Source organism: Arachis stenosperma, chromosome 4 (assembly GCF_014773155.1).
Source record: "Arachis stenosperma cultivar V10309 chromosome 4, arast.V10309.gnm1.PFL2, whole genome shotgun sequence".
Taxonomy (NCBI): domain Eukaryota; kingdom Viridiplantae; phylum Streptophyta; class Magnoliopsida; order Fabales; family Fabaceae; genus Arachis; species Arachis stenosperma.
Window position 1 is genome coordinate 49,490,191 of NC_080380.1, and position 18,124 is coordinate 49,508,314.

Sequence of the window (18,124 nt, forward strand, 5' to 3'; positions counted from 1 at the left end):
TACATCCAAAAATTAAATTCAGTAAAATTAAAGATTTTAATTTTAAAATCCAAAAAGTAAATCTTAAGGGTTTTAATTATTAACCCACACATCTGAAATCCCTATAAGAGATCATATTTTGAACTAATATGGTCAAAGCCGGAGGTTGGTCTTGATGGAAGTTTGAGGTCGCAGTTGAACCGACAAGATTAGTAGTTCGATCAGCCATGTAAAACCGTCGTCTAGAAAACCGATGAAAAACTGTTGAACCGGACAAGAATCGGCCGGTTGGACCGAACCGAAACCCGCCCGGTTTTCACATAAACGGAAGCTCATTCGTTTCTTTCTCCCTTTCTTTCAGAAAGAAATCAAATCACACAACCCCAGCCAAAAAACCCTAGCACTGTAAGCCTACGCCACCGCCGCAAGGAGTGGCATACTGCCGTGTCCGTCGCATTCAAAGTTCGCCATCCGTCCGTCTATCTAGCTTCCCTCGTGATCCAAGTCTTCAACCCCTGTTCGCAGTCACCGATCGCGGCTGCTTCCTCGAGCTCGGCATCCGTCGTCTTTGTCTGCTCAGCCGCGCTTCCGTCACCGTTTGTTTGCCGTTCACGTTCGCGGCTTCGTTCGCGTTCTTCGCCGTTCACGTTCGCTCGGCGTTCACTGTTCGCGTTCACTCGCCGTTCACCGTTTGAGTTCGCATTCGTGTTCGTCTGGAAGCCACGTTGCTCTGCTTCAAACACTGCGACCAACCCGCGCGCTCCACCTAGCCGTCGAACTGCTCTCTTTTGTCGCCGCCGTGAGTTCCCTAAACCCGCCACCAGACAATACACTCACACAACACCAATACTCTGCTTCAAACTCTGCGACTTCTGATTTCTATTACAATAAGTAACTATTTGATTTGGTAGTGGTTTGGACTATTTCATAGACTGAATTAAAGTTACAATAGTTATGTTCTCTTCTCTATCACATTGATATTAAGCTTTGAATTCTCTTATTTTGTTTTAATTTTACCGCACTCATCATGTTTGATGAAATGTTTTAACCATATTTCTGGTTGGTTTTATAATTTCTAGCTTTTAGAAACTTGGTAAGTTGATTGCATGTGAAATTAGAATACTTGGATCTTAGTAATTAGGAAATCTTAACTGCACAAATAGTATCTTTGCAGAAAACATATTAGCATGATGATTCCACTTGCATTAGTGTTCTTCTGGTTAATTTACCTGTTATTGTGAATTTGTTAATTTGCTAATTGTTCTTGTGTTGTTCTGTTGTTCTTCTGTTACTTTTAATTTTTTTTTGTTTTTGTTGTGATTTTCTGTTCTTGATTTAAGCTGTGATTGAAGGTTCTTTGGTTTTGGTATTCTTCACTTTCCTGTAAGCTTAGCTTTTAATTCTTTGAGCATACACGGATCAAATCATTGCTTTCAGCAATGGTGATTTTTAGATTTTTTTTTTTGGGTTGCTTTGTTTTAAATGTTCCTATTGTTGTTGTGTTTTTGTTGTGATTTAAATTTTCTTTTGATTCTTTTTTTTTTTCGAATGCCCAGTCAGTACATGGTTGATTGGTTTTGCTCATTGAATGTATTTGATGATAAATTTTAAATTGATAACTCTATTACTGCTTTACTGTCTGTTTCTGTAGTTAAATTTTATTAAAGTTTCTTGAATTTGCACTGCCTATGTTATTGATTCACTGTTCCTTCATTGCTTTTTTTGTTGTTAATCATTGTGATGAGCTTTGTTAAAATTGGGTTGAAAACTACTAATCTTTCTTCATTTTTCACTGTTCTAACTTCTGTTCTTATTAAAAGATTTGCAATTGGTGATCTCTTGATTTATTATATGCTTCATGTTTTCATTGTTCTGTTCTTATGAAGAAAAAATTTGCAATTAGTGATTGTATGATTCATGTTTTGATTGTTTTGTTATATAAACAAAATTCTGTTTTCATTGTTTGGGTGCACTGTCCCTGTTCTGGATCTCGGCAGACTTGCTACCCCTCCTCCGTGTTGGATTCTTTTTGTTTCAGGCTTTGTTGTGTTTTTGTTTCAGCCTCTGTTGTGTTGTGTGTTTGTTTCGGGCTCTGTTGTGTGTTTATTGTGCAACACTATCATTTTTGGTTTTACTTTTTGACTTAGCTACATTAAGACAATATTCTCTATCTTTAACTTGTGCATTGTAATTCAATCCAGCTATTTTTAATGGAAGTATAATTATGTTAATTGTCAACAAATTTGCAGCAAGTTATTGCATATTTTGATGATTAATTACATTTAGTTGGTGATATTTTACATAGGTTTTTTTTTGTGACTATTTTACGTAGGGTTTTAAATCTGAAAGATATATAGGATGTTTATTTATAATTTATTTATTATTTTATTATGAAACGGTTTTTCCGGTTGAGTCACGGTTAGACCAGTTAGACCAATAAACCAATAAATCAGTGACTAAAACGGTTTGATGACCAGTCTGGTTTTCAGAACCTTGCCCAAAATTGATTGAATTCCAAAATCCAAATCTAGAAAGATTCTTTTGTCTCTGTATATAAAACCAAAATGTACATAGAAACCCTGCCTCTTCGCTCTTCTTGTTCTGCTCACAACAACCTCCCTTCCCACGTTCCCCGAGTCCCTCTCTTTCTCGGCGTCTGCGTCCCCGCTGGAAAAACTGCAGCGGAAAGCCACTCTTCGTGCTGTCTCTATCCTGTCAGCGTTGTTGTGTTTCTCTGTTATCCTTTTCTCCATATCCATCGCCGTTATTCAGCCGTAGTCGTCCGTCAACAGCGTCAGAGGTTTTTGGTTTGTTTTCGTCTTGTTTTTGAATTCTTATTTGAATAAAATTATGAAAATTGCAAAGGGAAATGGCAAATGATGGTTTTACACTTGATCTCTGAACTTCAGGTAAGTTCTTCTGTTGACAAGTTCATTAGCTGATGCCTTTATTCCTTTGCACTTCACATACCGGTTTATGGTATGCTTCAAGTTTCTTTATGTTCGAATGAAAAGATAATGCACAGTTGTTTGATACCATCTAGAATTTGTATACCATCTGTTTTATAAAAGTTCTGCCCGACCATTACCTTTATATTGTAATCAATATGGTTTCTGAACTCGGTTCATGTGATTTAATTGATAAAGTTATGTTCGATCATTAGTGTTTGAAAATGAATGTTGGTATGAATGTGCTTTTGTAAAATTAATTTTTAATAGAATTGGATAAATTTCAATGTGGTTTGTGTTTAGATTTTTTTTGTCGGACATTATTTTGAAAAATGAATATTGTTTGCACAATGTTATCTAAAATTACATTGAAATGCAAAATTACTAGAAGGAAAGTCAAAGATCAAAATTAACATACTACTCAATATAAAAGGTCAAAATAGGTAATTAACATCTTATCACTATTTAGAACAAAACTCAATCTACATTGAGCTTACCCAATATTATCCAAGTACAATTGTATTTATTTGAGGCAAACTTAACATGCGTTGGGAGATGACTAACGCCAAACCAAACATCCACTAATATATATGTTGTGTATTATCATTCTTTTTTGCAGGTTCTCAATGACAATTGATAGTTCAACCATAATATTTCTGATTCATTCTTCTAAATAATGGTCTACGCGGTGTCATTTCCTGGTGTTCATTTTGTTCCATTGGGAAGAATTCTGTGCAGACATAACAGATTCATTTTAGCTGCACATTCAAATAGGAGAAGATCAACAAAGAATGTCCAGCTTCCACGACGTGCCAAGCAACCTCCAGAGTTTGGCGTTAATCTGTTCTTGAAGAAGCCTAGCGCCACCCCTGAAACAACTGAGGAAGATACTGATTTCCGTGAAGGAGGATCTATTGTTGCCAACGAAGAGGAAGAAGAGGAAAAAGAAAATACTATTGTTCTTTGGGAATCTGATGAGATTGAAGCCATCTCTTCCTTGTTTCAAGGGAGAATCCCACAGAAGCCTGGAAAATTAGAACGGAAAAGACCTCTTCCACTTCCAGTTCCCTACAAGCTTCGACCCTTGGGACTACCTACACCAAAACGACTAGTGAAATTAGCAGCACCAGCAGTAGCTTCATCCCGTGCTTCTATGGCTAAGAAAGTGTATAAGAGCCCAAGTTTCCTAGTTGGGTTAGCAAGAGAGATCAATAAGCTTAAACCAGACAAAGATGTATCTATAGTTCTTGGAAAATGGGTGCAGTTCCTAAGGAAGGGATCCTTATCAATGACAATACGGGAATTAGGTCATATGGGGCTCCCTGAGAGAGCTTTGCAGACATTCAATTGGGCACAAAAGCAACATCATCTCTACCCAGATGATTGGATTCTGGCCTCAACGGTTGAAGTTTTGGCCAGGAACCATGAGTTGAAGATTCCATTCAACATCGAAAAGTTCACTGCTTTGGCAAGTCGTGGTGTTTTGGAGGCAATGATAAAGGGTTTCATTAAAGGCGGAAACCTTAAGCTTGCATTGGAGGTTCTTTTAGTTGCAAGAAGGGACAAAAGAATGTTGGATCCAAGCATTTATGCGAAACTGATATTAGAACTTGGAAAGAACCCTGATAGACACAAGTATGTAGAGTCATTATTAGATGAACTTGGAGAAAGAGACGAATTGAATCTAAGCCAGCAAGATTGTACAGCTATAATGAAAGTGTGCAATAAGTTAGGGAAATTTGAATTAGTCGAGAGCCTGTTTAGCTGGTTCATACAGTCCAGTTCCGAACCAAATGTTGTCATGTTCAGTTGTTTGATTCACAGCCGCTACACGCAGAAGAAATACAGGGAGGCATTGGCTGTAGTTTGGGAAATGGAGGCTTCAAACTGCCTCTTTGATCTTCCGGCTTATCGTGTGGTGATAAAGCTGTTTGTTGCTTTGAATGATCTACCTAGAGCTGTGAGATATTTTTCAAAGCTTAAAGAAGCAGGATTTTCTCCCACTTATGGCATATACAAGGACTTGCTTGGAATCTACATGGCCTCCGGAAGAATGGCAAAGTGCAAGGATATCTGCAAGGAGGCAGAGGAAGCAGGATTCAAGCTGGATAAATATTTGGCCTCACCCGATTTGTTGAATCAAAAGCAATAGGTTTTCATATTCTTGCAGCTTCTAGTTGTTTATATCAATTCTTAATCCTTCTTCATACTGTGATGGCTACTATGCCATTATAAGCTTCCATGTACATTCTGTTATCAAGGATGAGGGGTAGAAAAATTTGTAGTATACAAGTGAATTGTAAAAACCACTTGTATCTATTATGTATCTCCATATGTATGAAAGTATGACCATAATAATGTTGATATTATTAACTTTCACTGTGTTTCAATTGAGAACCAACAGGAATGTGAAAAGCCTGGGATTAGAGACATTCGATTCAGAACTGCCAGTTTCTTATAATAGGTAACAATATACGGTTTAGAAGAAATATCAATTGAAGGGTAATGTATTTGAAAACAAAAAGTTCAATCAAGTTCATTTATTTTATGATAAACAAATACTTTAAGGTTCTAAGGTCTAACAGGAACAACAGTAAAAAGTATGCAAATTAGTATTTTCTAAAGCTCACTTTTACATGCTATTGCTGCCTATATAACAGTGTAACTACCACTAAAATTAGTAACCCTCATTAAATTACCTCAGCTATACCATCAATTAAATATCCTGAACACTAATATGCTGTTGCTATTTCAATCTGCATTCTGCATAATACTGTCTAAACATGCTGCTGCTACTTCAATCAGCATTCTGCAATATGCTTTAATCAAATGGCTCAAGATTTAAGATGAAGGGGCAATCTTCTTCAGGAAGCAACACGTACAGTGAGATTACCACCTCTAGAAGAACTGTTTCTCATGATCTCAAATCTGTGTTTTGATGTTTTTTGAGTTTGATCACTGTCTTTTCCTTCATTGTCTTGTCTTTTTGCTCCTTTACTACTCTCCGATACTCTATGTTTTTGCAGTGTAACCTTTGCTTGTTCTTTCTCTCCAGAAAGGCGATTATTTGTTGCAGGATTGGGGCCGCAGCTCTGGCTGGTTGATGGAGCAGGAGAAATTGTTCGACTGGCTTTAGACACATTTGTCTGACTGCACTCTTCGACCAAAATACTATATTGTTCGTTTGATGTTACATATTCACAAGAAGATTGATCACTTCTGGTCTTCGATTTTGAAGGTAATGATACAGCTGCTTCACTCCCTGAACATTTTGGTTGATTCTGTGCTTTGCTACTTCTGGTGTTACTTGACACAGCCTGAGGAATCCACTAACATTGATTAGGTGCAGTTAAAATAAAAGTTTGACGAATTTCTTGACTAAATTATTAAACTAAACCAGGTAAAGAAAGGCTGAACCGAGCCCAAGTCAAAGAAAGTCTCATAATTTTGAAGATGAGTATGAACAAGACGTAACAGTTCATGTATAGATCATGAGTTCTAATTTATAAGCAAAAGCAAACTAGGAAAAGTTAGGGGCTGATTGGTTTAGGCGTTTTCATTTTCATTTTCAATGAAAATGAAAATAAGACATGAAAGTATGATTGATTAAACATTTTACAAATATTTTCAACGAAAACATTTTAAAAAACAGAACAAAGTTAAATACGCTATTTTCATGTTTTCAGCCTTTCCAGTTTTAACTTTTGAAAACGTTTTCACACCAAAACACGGTGTTTTCCGTATTCTCTTCCTTTCTCTATTTTGCTAGGATATCTATTATTTACCAATTTATACATACATCTTTTTAAAAAGTGAATTTTTTTTTTAATTTTTTTTTTTTATTTCAATTGACTCTCAATTTTTTATTTTGTGCTTGATTTTTGTATCTTTGAGTATATAGACAAGGTAATTAAAGAAAAAAATAGAGCTCTAATTAGAATTAAAATATGTATTTATTGATTTTTTTTATTTTATTTAGTATTGAGTACGTACTCTCCGAATTAACATGTATTTGTTAAATTTCTTTATTTTTGACCTTTATTTTTTCATTTAAAAAAATAATTGTTATGAAAATAATTTTTTAAATCGATAATTAATTATGAAAGTATCGATAATAAAAATTAAAAGAATATATAAAAACTTAAAAATATTGACAAGAAAGTTGGTTTAAATTTTTTTAACTTTAATATTTACTTATTCATTATTTTATTAATAAATTATTTGTTAAAAAATTGTTTACATCATTAAATTTTGATATTAATTAATTGATTCGTTCCATGAAAAACTAATTTTAGTTTTGATTTTTTGTTTCAATTGATGTTTTATATATATATATATATATATAAGAGATACCAAATTTTTCTAAAATAGTATAATAAGATAATAATTTATTTTATATTCATACCGTATAAAAATTAATTGTTAATTTAATAAAAAATTAAATAACTAAAATCGTACATTTAATAAAAATATAGTTTTGTGATTTTAAACTATTGAAAATGCATTTTGAAAACAAACCAACAAAACATATTTTTATTATTTTCAATACTTAAAAATGAATCTTCCTCTCACAAACCAATCGCGTTTTCTAAAATGCAAAAAGTTGAAAATGAAAATCATTTTTAGAAAATCAAAATAGAAAAGGAAAACAGAAAATATTTTGACAAACTAATCAGCTCCTTAAAAAGCCTGTACCTTATTACCCTGTGATTGTGAAGGTGAATTCGTGCGATAAAATGAAGGCATTGGCGTTGCTTTAAAGGTAAGACTCTTCCGGAGTTTCTTAATGTCAGCTTCTTTCTTCTCCTGCATAAATAGACCTTGAATATAAGAAAATTCTTCAAGCTTCATAAATATGAAACTAAGTGGAGTCAGCTACATTTAGTTAGAGTTACACAATCCTTTGGAAACCAGATCTTTCATATTACTGAGACAAATTACATATTAACATTAGCATTAAAAAAAAGGAAACTCATTTGGAACTTGGTAACTTCATTTCTTTCTTCAAGTTTAACCGGTTTGAAAACTTTACCCTGATATTCTATCATGCATACCAACTTAGAAGAACCATAAGATATTATTGGTAACTTATATTACCTGTGATATTGCTTGTATTTGATTCATCTCAGCTTCCTTGGCATGCAATTTTTCTTCCAACTTCAAGTAGAACTGAGTAAAACAATCATGGAAACAAATCAACGTTCTTAAAAACCCATTTTTTTTCTTTTAATGATAAAAACATAAAAGCACAGGGAAAGTGAGACTATAAAATGATAACACTTGCCTCTTTTCTCCGTTCCGCTCGTTCACTACATTTAAAGTTGAAAGCTGCAGCCTTAGGCTTACCATCAGACTTTGTTGTATTGAAAGTTCGATTTGACCTATATGACATTAATCACAGATAAAAAAAAAAGGAAATCAAAACATTAATCCGTACATATAGCACTACAGGTTACAAACCTCTCTGCTTCTTGAATTCCTTTGGAATTGGTTTTTAGCACAGTAGCTTGGGATTCTGCATCCTTTTTAACCCTTGATACTTTATCACTATCACAATTTAAAAGCATTTCAGGTATGAAAATGTGAAGTGAATAATAACATATCCAGAAGAGAAACAACTACCTTTTTCTTTCATGAATTAGGCTTTCCGGAACTTTAGAAACCTGCATACGGAGGCACAAAAGTTAAGGGGAATCCAAAGAGTAGAGAATACCCCAAATCAGTCCGTAACAAACTTTTAGCCGGACAAACAGATTTTCTCCACCAAATGAATATTCAAACTTTTATTTATTTAGACAAATCATCAATCCTCACATCAGATTGTTCGTCTATATGGAGGGACTGATATGAGAATTTTAAAATTTCTTAGAAACTGTTATGTCATTATTAAACAACGATAAGGACAGATTTGTCTATTTTTATTGACGTAATAATTGATTTGTCTAACAAAATAAATGGTTAGAGACTAATTTGGTGATTAAAATTTGTTGAAAATTAAAGCGTCCAACTAAAAATTTTTATGGGAACTGATTTGGGGTACTACTCCAACAACTATAAGCCAAATATATAGAAGGGAAACCATGTTCATACCGTATAGCAACACAATGGAATTAACAACCAAAATTTTTAATACTCATAAATTCTTACCTCTTTGGTGGTTCTGCTCAATGATCGAGTAGTTGGAGTTGCAGGTTTAGAGGAATTCTTTCCCATAGTTGTTCTCCTTGGACTCTCTCTACCATGATATTTTGCAGGGTCCTTTGATGATCTTGAAGAACTGCTTTTGCGCACTTGAATATTTTTCACTTCAAAATTCAGACTAGGCTTGGTCTTTGTTTCCTATGTATATAAGAAGCAAGGTTGTATAAGAAAGGGAAACAAGGCTTCAGTTGAAGAAATATGAAATATAAGCATAAGCACATGCTGTTATGGTTAAGATGAGTAATCTTGATGTACTATCTTCATAGTATTTATTCTGCATCCAATTAACACTATTCACACCAAACACTCGAAATGTGTACCTTCGGAGAAGGATTCACAGGATCATGCAAAATTGCTCTATCAACACCATGAGCTGGTTCATTCACAGTCATACTGGTGCTTCTTGAAAATTCATCATCATTTGCAGTTTCATCGTCTTTCTTCGCTTCAGTAACCCCCTCATAACTGACTAAGAGTATATTTCTTGTTTCATTTTCAAATCGACAAGCTTCATCCAAGGTAATATCTTTATGAGTGAAATCTTCCAAATAATTTGAACTGTTCATAGGAGATTCTGTCTGCAAACTTGAAACTGAAACAATTGGACATTCTCTGATGACATATTCTCTTTCACATGTAATCATTTCATAATCTCCATGGTAATCTGAACCATTGTGTTTATGCACAAACTCCTCTTGGGATCTTTCTTCTATTTCAACATAGTTGCTTGCTACATCTGCTCCGAAATCTTCTTGGAATCTTTGATCAAATTGAATATAGAAGTCATCTTCATTTGGCTCTTGGAAATTCTTTTCTAACTGAACAGAATGTGTATTTTCATTCGAATCGAAATCCTCTCGTGACATTTCATCATATTGAACATAATGGACATCATCATTTGAATCAAAACCTTCATGGTTGCTCATTCCCTCTGAGCCTTTGTTTTCGCAGTTTGCTCTATCCGATTTATCATGACCACCGGACGGAATAAATCCAAAAAGGCCCTTCTCCTTGCAATGAGCTTCGAAATATGCTTTTTTCTGAGTGACTAAACCTGGTTTTGAACATTTCTCAACCTCTTCTAAGTACCTATTGTGAGAGAAAGAAGACCTTCTTTCCCAAGATAAAGGTTCTGTTTCAAATCTGCCGAATGAGATCGAGCCCGAATGTATAGAATTGGCCTGCAAATTTGGCAAGGAAGAATCCAAAGCAACAACAGTCATGAACAAAAGTAAAGTTTTTCGTATTAACATTAATACCATATCCATTCAATTCTCATAATGTTGATACTATTGGAAGATATTACAGTGAGTTGCAAGTGACCGGGGAGAAAATTGCATGAAAAGAAGAGATAAAACATGTATATGCAATATTATAAATCATAGATATGAATGTTTCCTTAAGATGCAACCCATAGAAATTAGAACACAAACAAAATCTACTCAAAATAGTATACCTTCAACCTTACTAAGAATGAACTGGCATAATAACAACATTACACTATTCAATTCCAGTCAATTTCTTTACCTAAATCTAAATTTAGATTAAGTTCAAGAAGCAATAATATATGAGATCGAAACTACAATGTATCAGAGACTACGACACAATAACTGAATATACTAACTAAGAATTACCAAAACATAAAAGCATGTGTGCTAATGGATTATGAATGGAACATGATAACTGAAGCAGAAAGTGAAAATCATAGATCCATGCTGAAATCAACAAAAGTGGATGAAAAGACAACACAAAAACCTGAAAGTTAATGCTAAATGATTCTTCAACCTCCCCAGCCATATCATCAATCATTACCCTGAAAAGAAATCAACCAAACACACCCTTATATTACTGAAACACACACAAACACAGAAGCACAGAAACCATAGTTGTAAACAACAAAGAAAGCATATAAGATGCAAGAAGAAGTAACCGCAGTTTCCAATGGTCCTTGTGTTAACAAAACCCAGGAAGCATGTTAGATATCAAGAAGACACATGAGACTACGGAAGCCAATAATGTTTCGAAAGATTCCCCCTTTAAATCCCAAGTTTGGTTCCCAAGTTTGGTTTCTTTGGTTGGTTCTAAAGAAAGAAAGAATAAATAAATAAATAAATAAATAAATAAATAAAATAGGAGTTGAGTTAATAATGTAAGGTAGAATCATGTGCAGGGTGTATTGTTTTGTCTTGTTTTGAAGCGACACGTTCAGAGTAAGAGGTATGTGCCAGTTTCACTTTCATGACTAATGGCTTTAACGGATAGTTAAGTCACCGTTTGGCTCCTAAGCATGTGGTAAAGACTGAAGACAGAGGCACGAGAACTCAGTCACGGCAAGCGGTGACTCTGTGCACCCACGTGTTCCCATTTCTCTCTTTTCATTAAAAGTGATAAATTTCAACACCACCACCGGAACCTAGGCTAATTAATTTTGATACGGGAAAGTAAGGTGTGTTATTCAACGTTATGATGGTTTGAAGAGTTAATACAGTAATGTGACGGCGTCAGTTAGCTGAGTAGGGGCTAGTAATCGGACCGTCCGATTTCTTTGTTAGAGTAGGGGGTGCACAAATCGGACGGTCCGATTTGTGGGTGAGGGAAAATTTCGTGAATAGTAATCGGACCGTCCGATTACATGGTGTTGAGAAAATTTTGTTTAGGTTAAGGCAAATCGGATGGTCCGATTTGCTGTGTGCTAGAGATTCTGAATTTGAAAGTGATGAAATCGGACGGTCCGATTTCAGGGCGTAGCGAAAGTTTACTGTTGGCATGCGGTCGGACCGTCCGATTTATGGTTTTATATATACCTCTCAATTACCCGAAGTCTCCATTTTAACGTCTTTGAAATTTCTCTTCTGAAACCCTTTAGTTCTTTCTTCTTCTTGTTCATTGTTTGGGCAGCAGCTTTCATGTTTATTATTTGAAGATCCTATTTGTTGTTTGAGAGTATTTTCTGTGAGTACATCATAATGGATGATAGAGTATTGTTAAAGATTTATTATCATGGGCAGATTTTATTACAAACAGCTGAAGGTGTAAAATTTGTGTGTGAGAATCCATTGGATATTATTATTCCATTTACATTGTCATTTGAAGAATTTAAAGGTGTAATTTGTGAGAAGATGGATTCTCAAATATGTAGGAGAATATCGTGTATTTTGTACAGGTACCCAGTATCTGTATTTGGTGGGTTCGTTCAGTTTCAAATCAAATATGTAACCGATGAAGCGAGCATGCAAGATATGTTTTCAGTGTACATGGAAACTCGCTCACAGATATCAATCATCGAGCTGTATATTGAGTTTGAGCAGTCGGAAACTGACCGGAATATTGAGATGGAAAATTATAATAGTGATAGTGAGGAGGAGTTCGAAAGTAATTATGAATGCGTTGATCCGGGTGGAGATGGAGATCTGGCCGAGGACACTATGCAGGCAGATGTGGCCGATGTGGCAAATGCACTAGTAAACCAGCATCCGTTTGTGGAGCCTACTTTCATGCGCTCACTGGACTTGGAGGCCATGCATACACCGGAATTTCCTGAGTATATGAATACAGGTACACAGTTTTGATACAATGTATGATAGAATAATATGACAGATTTATCAGTTAGCATGACGAACAGGAAGGCTCGGGTCAAATCGGGCCGGTTCAAAGAAAGCCGGACCGGTTCGAACCATGCCGGACCGGTTAGGTAAAAACCAGACCGGTTTGAACCAAACCGGTCCGGTTCGAACAAAACCGATTCCGACACTGGTATATTGATGTTGATTGTGTTATTATTTATTTTTTTTTGTTCAGCTTAATTTTATTGTTATAATTTAATAATTTGATTTAGTTATGACCGGTTCGGTTATGATAACTACGGTCATTAGCGTTTAGTTTTTTGGTTGATTTTTTATTTCTTATGTATTTAATTACTTATTTATATTTATTTGACCAATTTATAGTTATTAATTAGAGTACATAATTTTTGGTGTGAATGTAGCAGAGCTTCCTGTTGTAGCGGATGGTGAATTTATGGTGGGGATGGAATTCAGTTATAGGGAGGCAGTGATTAAGGCGATGAAAGATTATACAATCCGTCGAGGCGTGGATTATCGGGTGTACGAGTCGGAGCCAACAACATTCTATGCTAAATGTACACAGTACGGTTCCGGTTGTGACTGGCTGATCAGGGTGACTAAAATGTCCCGAAAGTACTGCTGGGAGGTAAGGAGGTACAACGGTAGTCACACGTGTACTCGAGCATGCATTTCTCAAGATCATTCCAAATTGGGTTCCGACACAATTGCAGAAGCCATTAAGCCGTTGGTAGAAGTTGACCCATCTATAAAAGTAAAATCAGTCATTGCGGAGGTCCAGTCGAAGTTTAATTACACTGTAAGTTATCGGAAAGCCTGGTTAGCGAAGCAGAAGGCAGTGGAGTCAATTTTCGGCGGGTGGGAAGCTTCGTATGAAGCTTTGCCCATATGGTTTGAGGCCATGTGTCACAAAGAGCCATCAGCGGTCGTTCACTTTGAAACAATGCCTGCGTACCAGGGTGATGACTTGGTTCCTGACATCCGTGTCTTACATCGAGTCTTCTGGAGTTATTACCCTTGTATCAGAGCATTCCGACATTGCAAGCCAATAGTGCAGGTAGACGGAACTCATTTGTATGGAAAATATAAAGGTTGTCTGTTAGTGGCAGTTTCTCAGGACGGCAACAACAATATTGTGCCCATTGCATTCGCGATAGTGGAGGGGGAGACTTCAGACGCCTGGCACTTTTTTCTCAGTAACTTGCGACAGCATGTGGTGACGCGTGACGGTGTGGGCCTTATATCCGACAGACATGAATCCATCAACTCAGCTATTGTTCGGAGTAACGGAGCCTGGTCTCCTCCTAGGGCTTTCCACATGTTTTGTATCAGGCATATAGAGTCGAACTTCCTGAGAAAGTTCAAGGCTCCATACCTGCAGAAGCTTATCGTCAACATAGGTAAATATGAATAAAACAGATCAATTATTGTCTAATATTATGTTATAATGCATGATTTTACGATGATGCCTTTTGTGAAACACAGGATATTCGAGGACGGTCCGCGAGTACGAGATACGTTATCAGCGACTGCGCGAACGCGGTGAGGCCTACAGTAGCTGGCTAGACAGGATACCGCGCGAGCAGTATGCCTTGGCATTTGATGGTGGATACCGATGGGGTCATATGACAACCAATCTGGTAGAGTGCATCAACTCGGTTTTGAAAGGAGCGCGCAATCTCCCAGTCACTGCACTTGTTAAGGCAACGTTTTACAGGCTTAATGAGTTATTCACACGAAAAAGGGCCGAGGCTGAGGCACGTATTAATGCTGGACATGTGTTCTCTGAGGTTGTGACGACTAAATTGCATGCAAATCAGCGGGCATCGGGAAACATCCAGGTTAGTTGCTTTGATAGACAGAATGAGGTATTTGAGGTACGTGAGATGCCTAGTGGAGTGGAGTACGCAGTCGACCTACGTCGAAGAGTTTGTGACTGTGGCGAATTCCAAGTGGATCGCATTCCGTGTCGACATGTATTTGCTTGTTGTGCAAATCAGCGACTTGATTGGCAGGTGTATGTTCATGAAGTATACAAGATGGACCAAATTCGAAGAGTTTACAGAGCTAGGTTCAGGCCACCAGGAAATCCGACAACGTGGCCCGTTTATAATGGACCTCGTTTTGTAGGCAATCCGTTTCTTAGACGTGTTGCCAAAGGTCGGCCAAAGATGACCCGCTTCTTAAACGAGATGGACACTCGGATGCTGCGTGCGCCGAGGCGCTGCAAGCAATGTGGGGCCGAGGGCCACAGCCGTAGCAGATGTCGTCAACGTGGTGGTGCAAGTGCAGATCCAGCCACATGAACTTGCTATATTAATTTATGATTTTGTTGCATGACTGTTTGCACCTATTATATGATCTTGTGTTATGTATGTATGATCTTGTTGCATGAGTATTTGAACCTATTATATGAGCTTGTGTTATTTGAACCTAGCTCATGAACTTGTTATATGAATTTCTGAACCTGTTTTATGACTATCTGAACCCATAGTATGAATATGTCGAATACAATAATACATGTCGAATACAATAGTAGATCACATAAACTCAGCTTAACATAGTACATGTCAAATACAATAGTACATCACATAAAATAATAAATCACATAAAATGGTACATCACATAAACTCAGCGTAACATAGTACATGTCAAATACAATAGTCCATCACCTAAAATAGTACATCACATAAAGTAGTACATTACATAAACTCCGAATAAAATAGTACGTGCGAATTAAAATAATACATGACGTAAAATGAAAATAGTACATCACATAAAATCCAACTAACATAAAATCCAACTAACATAGTACATCACATAAAATCCAACTAACATAGTACATCACATAAACTCCAATGAAAATAGTACATCACATTTAAAGGGCTACTTCCTCCTTCCTCCAAATAACCGAGTGGTGGAGTATGTCAGCCGGAATCAGACCCGCCACAGTGCGGTCAACTGCATAAGCCTCCCAAACAAACTGAACACGTTGAAGATAACAGAGTATTACACACCAGATAATAATACTTCTAATGAAAAATATAAAGACAACTGAATATCACATACTTGTCCTTCCTGCAGATCGTCCAATACCCTCCTATAGTGCGCCAGAGAATGATATCTATAAGCCCGTTCATCTCGGTCCCAATTACGCCATCTGACATCAAACAACCCATCATAAACAACTTATGATAAAACTCTCAATTAAAAGGTGATGCACTTATTCAAAGCAGATGATGTTTGAACTTACCTATTAGCAAGCGGAAAGACTCGAGGATTGCCTGGTATAGGCGAGAGAAATGGTAAACGAATCCAAGCCCAGGTAAGCAGAAGGGTCAGCGGTCCATCAATCTCCTTGCAGTTGACACGAGTAGCCCTACACAATGCTCTATACAAGTGCGCCAAACATGCCGAACCCCAACTAAACTCTCTAATCCCGCCAAAGTTACGGAGCAATGGCAGAAATTTCCAGTGCACTCCTGCCGCAGACTTGTCCCCAAACATAATGGTCCCAAATAATAACATTATGTGACACTTTACATACCTCTGAATCTGAATATCATTATCTAAGACTATATGTTGTCTTAGTCTCCGAAACCAAGTCAACTTTACAAAACTTCCTCTACATTCTGTCTTTCTGGGTGCAACACCAAAATGATGGAGGCATTCAACCTCTAACGCCTCATAACTACTCATAGTCGGTCCTGTAACTGGAAGACCATTTGTCGGAAGCCCAAAAATTACCGCCACATCCTCCAACGTCACGGAACACTCGCCAATTGAAAAATGGAAAGTATGCGTCTCGGGCCGCCATCTCTCGATCAAAGCACTAACCAATGCCGATTGACATTGGACAACTCCAATCTGCGAAATGTAATAAAATCCAGTCTCCCGCAAATGCCCCTCCACAATTGGATCATATGGATCCGGTGGCATATAATGATCACATATTAACATTCGCGAAGCCTACAAAACATAACCATATATCACATTAATCAAATATAACCATGCTTAATTAACATACCATGTTTAGCATTCTTGCATTCTCATTATCATATAATCAACATAAACATAATCAATAAACCTTAAATGAAACTAAAACTAACATCTATTTATTACTATTATTTCCTTGAAAGCTATATTTTCTAATATCTACATCCTAACCTTTTCTTAATAACGATTTCCATTCGTTTAATGTAAATAGATACAATGAATTCTAAACTCAAATAAATTTAAAATTAAATCTCATTATTATTATTATTACTCGACAGCAATGTCAAATTATATTTGTTAATTCTAACTCCAATATCTAAACTAAACTAAATCCTATTTGGTTTATATAGTAATAACTATTAATAATATCTAATTTATATTTATATAACTGATTCCCCATTTCTTGTATATTATTATTATTATTATTATTATTATTATTATTATTATTATTATTATTATTGTACGGCCACATATAGAAATTAAATTAACAACCATACATTATTCTACTAACTCACCACATTACTATTATTATTCTTCTAATTACAGTAATTAACTAACTATCTAAACTAGTTTAACTTACTAAACCAAACCAAACCTAAACTACCGGTCAGAATAATAATAATAATAATAATAATAATAATAATAATAATAATAATAATAATACCTTTAGTTCACTAATTATACTTACACAACTCTAACACTTGAACTAACTAACTAACAGCATACATTCACTAATTATAAAAATTGCATGTAATCTAATTATTATTATTTAAATTAAAAAAAATTAATTTAATAAAATAAACTTACATAATTAGGTTCACCAAGATAATTAACAATGTGCGGCTCTGGACGATTCACATCTTTTGTTCTTCGTCTCCTTGGCATTGTTCAACTTGGTCCCCCTCCTTGAATTTTTTTGCTGCTGAAGCTTCAATGGAAGAAAGGAAATGGATATTGAAAGAGATAGAAGGGTTTGAGGGTGAGAGAGGAACGAAGTTGGGGACCGGATGGAAGAGTGGGGTTTTTGTCCAATGTGAGAAGGAGTCCACTACAAGGGTTCCTGCATGCTCGACGTGTGGCCTTGGTGCGCAAATCGGACGGTCCGATTTGTTCACCATCCACGCCAGTAATCGGACCGTCCGATTACATACCCCCCCAAATCGGACCGTCCGATTTCACTTCGCAGCCCCCACCCTCCCGTAATACACGCCACACCTCCATATCGCTGGAATACACCAACGCAACCCTCATATTAAAATTAAAAAAGTGCCGGAACCTACAACGTTAGAGATCTCAGATCTTTTAATAAAAATAAAAAATTTAATTTTAAAATATACTTTAAAATAATTTTATACATATACTTTAATATGACCACAAACTATTAGTAAGTGTACCGAATTGTATCAAGTAATATCACGG

General features: G+C 36.1%; 4 protein-coding genes and 1 non-coding gene across 7 annotated transcripts; 3 read left to right on the forward strand and 2 right to left on the reverse strand.

The window, feature by feature from the left end:
- Positions 1-540: 540 nt before the first annotated feature.
- Positions 541-5,301, forward strand: LOC130973132 (pentatricopeptide repeat-containing protein At2g01860). Its single transcript, XM_057897548.1, has 2 exons — positions 541-778; positions 3,547-5,301. Exon 2 carries the CDS (start codon positions 3,604-3,606, stop codon positions 5,077-5,079), a length of 1,476 nt encoding a protein of 491 aa, XP_057753531.1. The 5' UTR covers positions 541-778; positions 3,547-3,603; the 3' UTR covers positions 5,080-5,301.
- LOC130978475 (small nucleolar RNA snoR101) lies at positions 2,862-2,925 on the forward strand. Its single transcript, XR_009086116.1, has one exon. It is a non-coding gene; the product is annotated as a small nucleolar RNA snoR101 (small nucleolar RNA).
- Positions 5,302-5,435: 134 nt separating the features above from the next.
- Positions 5,436-11,223, reverse strand: LOC130973131 (protein WVD2-like 7). 3 transcript variants are annotated; one of them, XM_057897545.1, is made up of 10 exons: positions 11,059-11,223; positions 10,884-10,941; positions 9,449-10,309; positions 9,075-9,266; positions 8,550-8,590; positions 8,388-8,474; positions 8,212-8,308; positions 8,025-8,096; positions 7,623-7,733; positions 5,436-6,244 (listed from the first exon to the last, which is right to left on the reverse strand). In XM_057897545.1, the coding sequence occupies exons 2-10, from the start codon at positions 10,935-10,937 to the stop codon at positions 5,792-5,794; spliced, it is 1,968 nt and encodes a 655-aa protein (XP_057753528.1). In that variant the 5' UTR covers positions 10,938-10,941; positions 11,059-11,223; the 3' UTR covers positions 5,436-5,791. The 3 variants fall into 3 exon arrangements, with proteins under 3 accessions (XP_057753528.1, XP_057753529.1, XP_057753530.1); XM_057897547.1 differs by having other exon boundaries at positions 6,003-6,244; positions 7,631-7,733; positions 11,059-11,217; XM_057897546.1 differs by lacking the exon at positions 8,388-8,474 and having other exon boundaries at positions 11,059-11,217.
- An 871-nt stretch (positions 11,224-12,094) lies between these two features.
- LOC130974965 (uncharacterized) lies at positions 12,095-15,015 on the forward strand. Its single transcript, XM_057899799.1, has 3 exons — positions 12,095-12,683; positions 13,114-14,109; positions 14,195-15,015. Exons 1-3 carry the CDS (start codon positions 12,095-12,097, stop codon positions 15,013-15,015), a joined length of 2,406 nt encoding a protein of 801 aa, XP_057755782.1.
- A 572-nt stretch (positions 15,016-15,587) lies between these two features.
- On the reverse strand, positions 15,588-16,748 carry LOC130974966 (serine/threonine-protein phosphatase 7 long form homolog). The gene is made up of 4 exons (XM_057899800.1): positions 16,737-16,748; positions 15,963-16,678; positions 15,779-15,869; positions 15,588-15,692 (listed from the first exon to the last, which is right to left on the reverse strand). The coding sequence occupies exons 1-4, from the start codon at positions 16,746-16,748 to the stop codon at positions 15,588-15,590; spliced, it is 924 nt and encodes a 307-aa protein (XP_057755783.1).
- Positions 16,749-18,124: the final 1,376 nt, after the last annotated feature.

Excerpts from the sequence above, each read along its gene's own strand:
- LOC130973132 (XM_057897548.1), top strand. The coding sequence starts at position 3,604 with ATGGTCTACGCGGTGTCATTTCCTGGTGTTCATTTTGTTCCATTGGGA.
- LOC130973131 (XM_057897545.1), bottom strand. The coding sequence starts at position 10,937 with ATGATTGATGATATGGCTGGGGAGGTTGAAGAATCATTTAGCATTAAC. Across the intron at positions 10,310-10,883 it reads CATTTAGCATTAACTTTCAG|GCCAATTCTATACATTCGGG; the intron begins GTTTTTGTGTTG and ends CCAAATTTGCAG. Across the intron at positions 8,591-9,074 it reads TGAGCAGAACCACCAAAGAG|GTTTCTAAAGTTCCGGAAAG; the intron begins GTAAGAATTTAT and ends CTCCGTATGCAG.
- LOC130974965 (XM_057899799.1), top strand. The coding sequence starts at position 12,095 with ATGGATGATAGAGTATTGTTAAAGATTTATTATCATGGGCAGATTTTA. Across the intron at positions 12,684-13,113 it reads TCCTGAGTATATGAATACAG|CAGAGCTTCCTGTTGTAGCG; the intron begins GTACACAGTTTT and ends GTGTGAATGTAG. Across the intron at positions 14,110-14,194 it reads GAAGCTTATCGTCAACATAG|GATATTCGAGGACGGTCCGC; the intron begins GTAAATATGAAT and ends TGTGAAACACAG.
- LOC130974966 (XM_057899800.1), bottom strand. Across the intron at positions 15,870-15,962 it reads GTCTTTCCGCTTGCTAATAG|ATGGCGTAATTGGGACCGAG; the intron begins GTAAGTTCAAAC and ends GTTTGATGTCAG. Across the intron at positions 15,693-15,778 it reads ACGATCTGCAGGAAGGACAA|TTTGTTTGGGAGGCTTATGC; the intron begins GTATGTGATATT and ends CAACGTGTTCAG.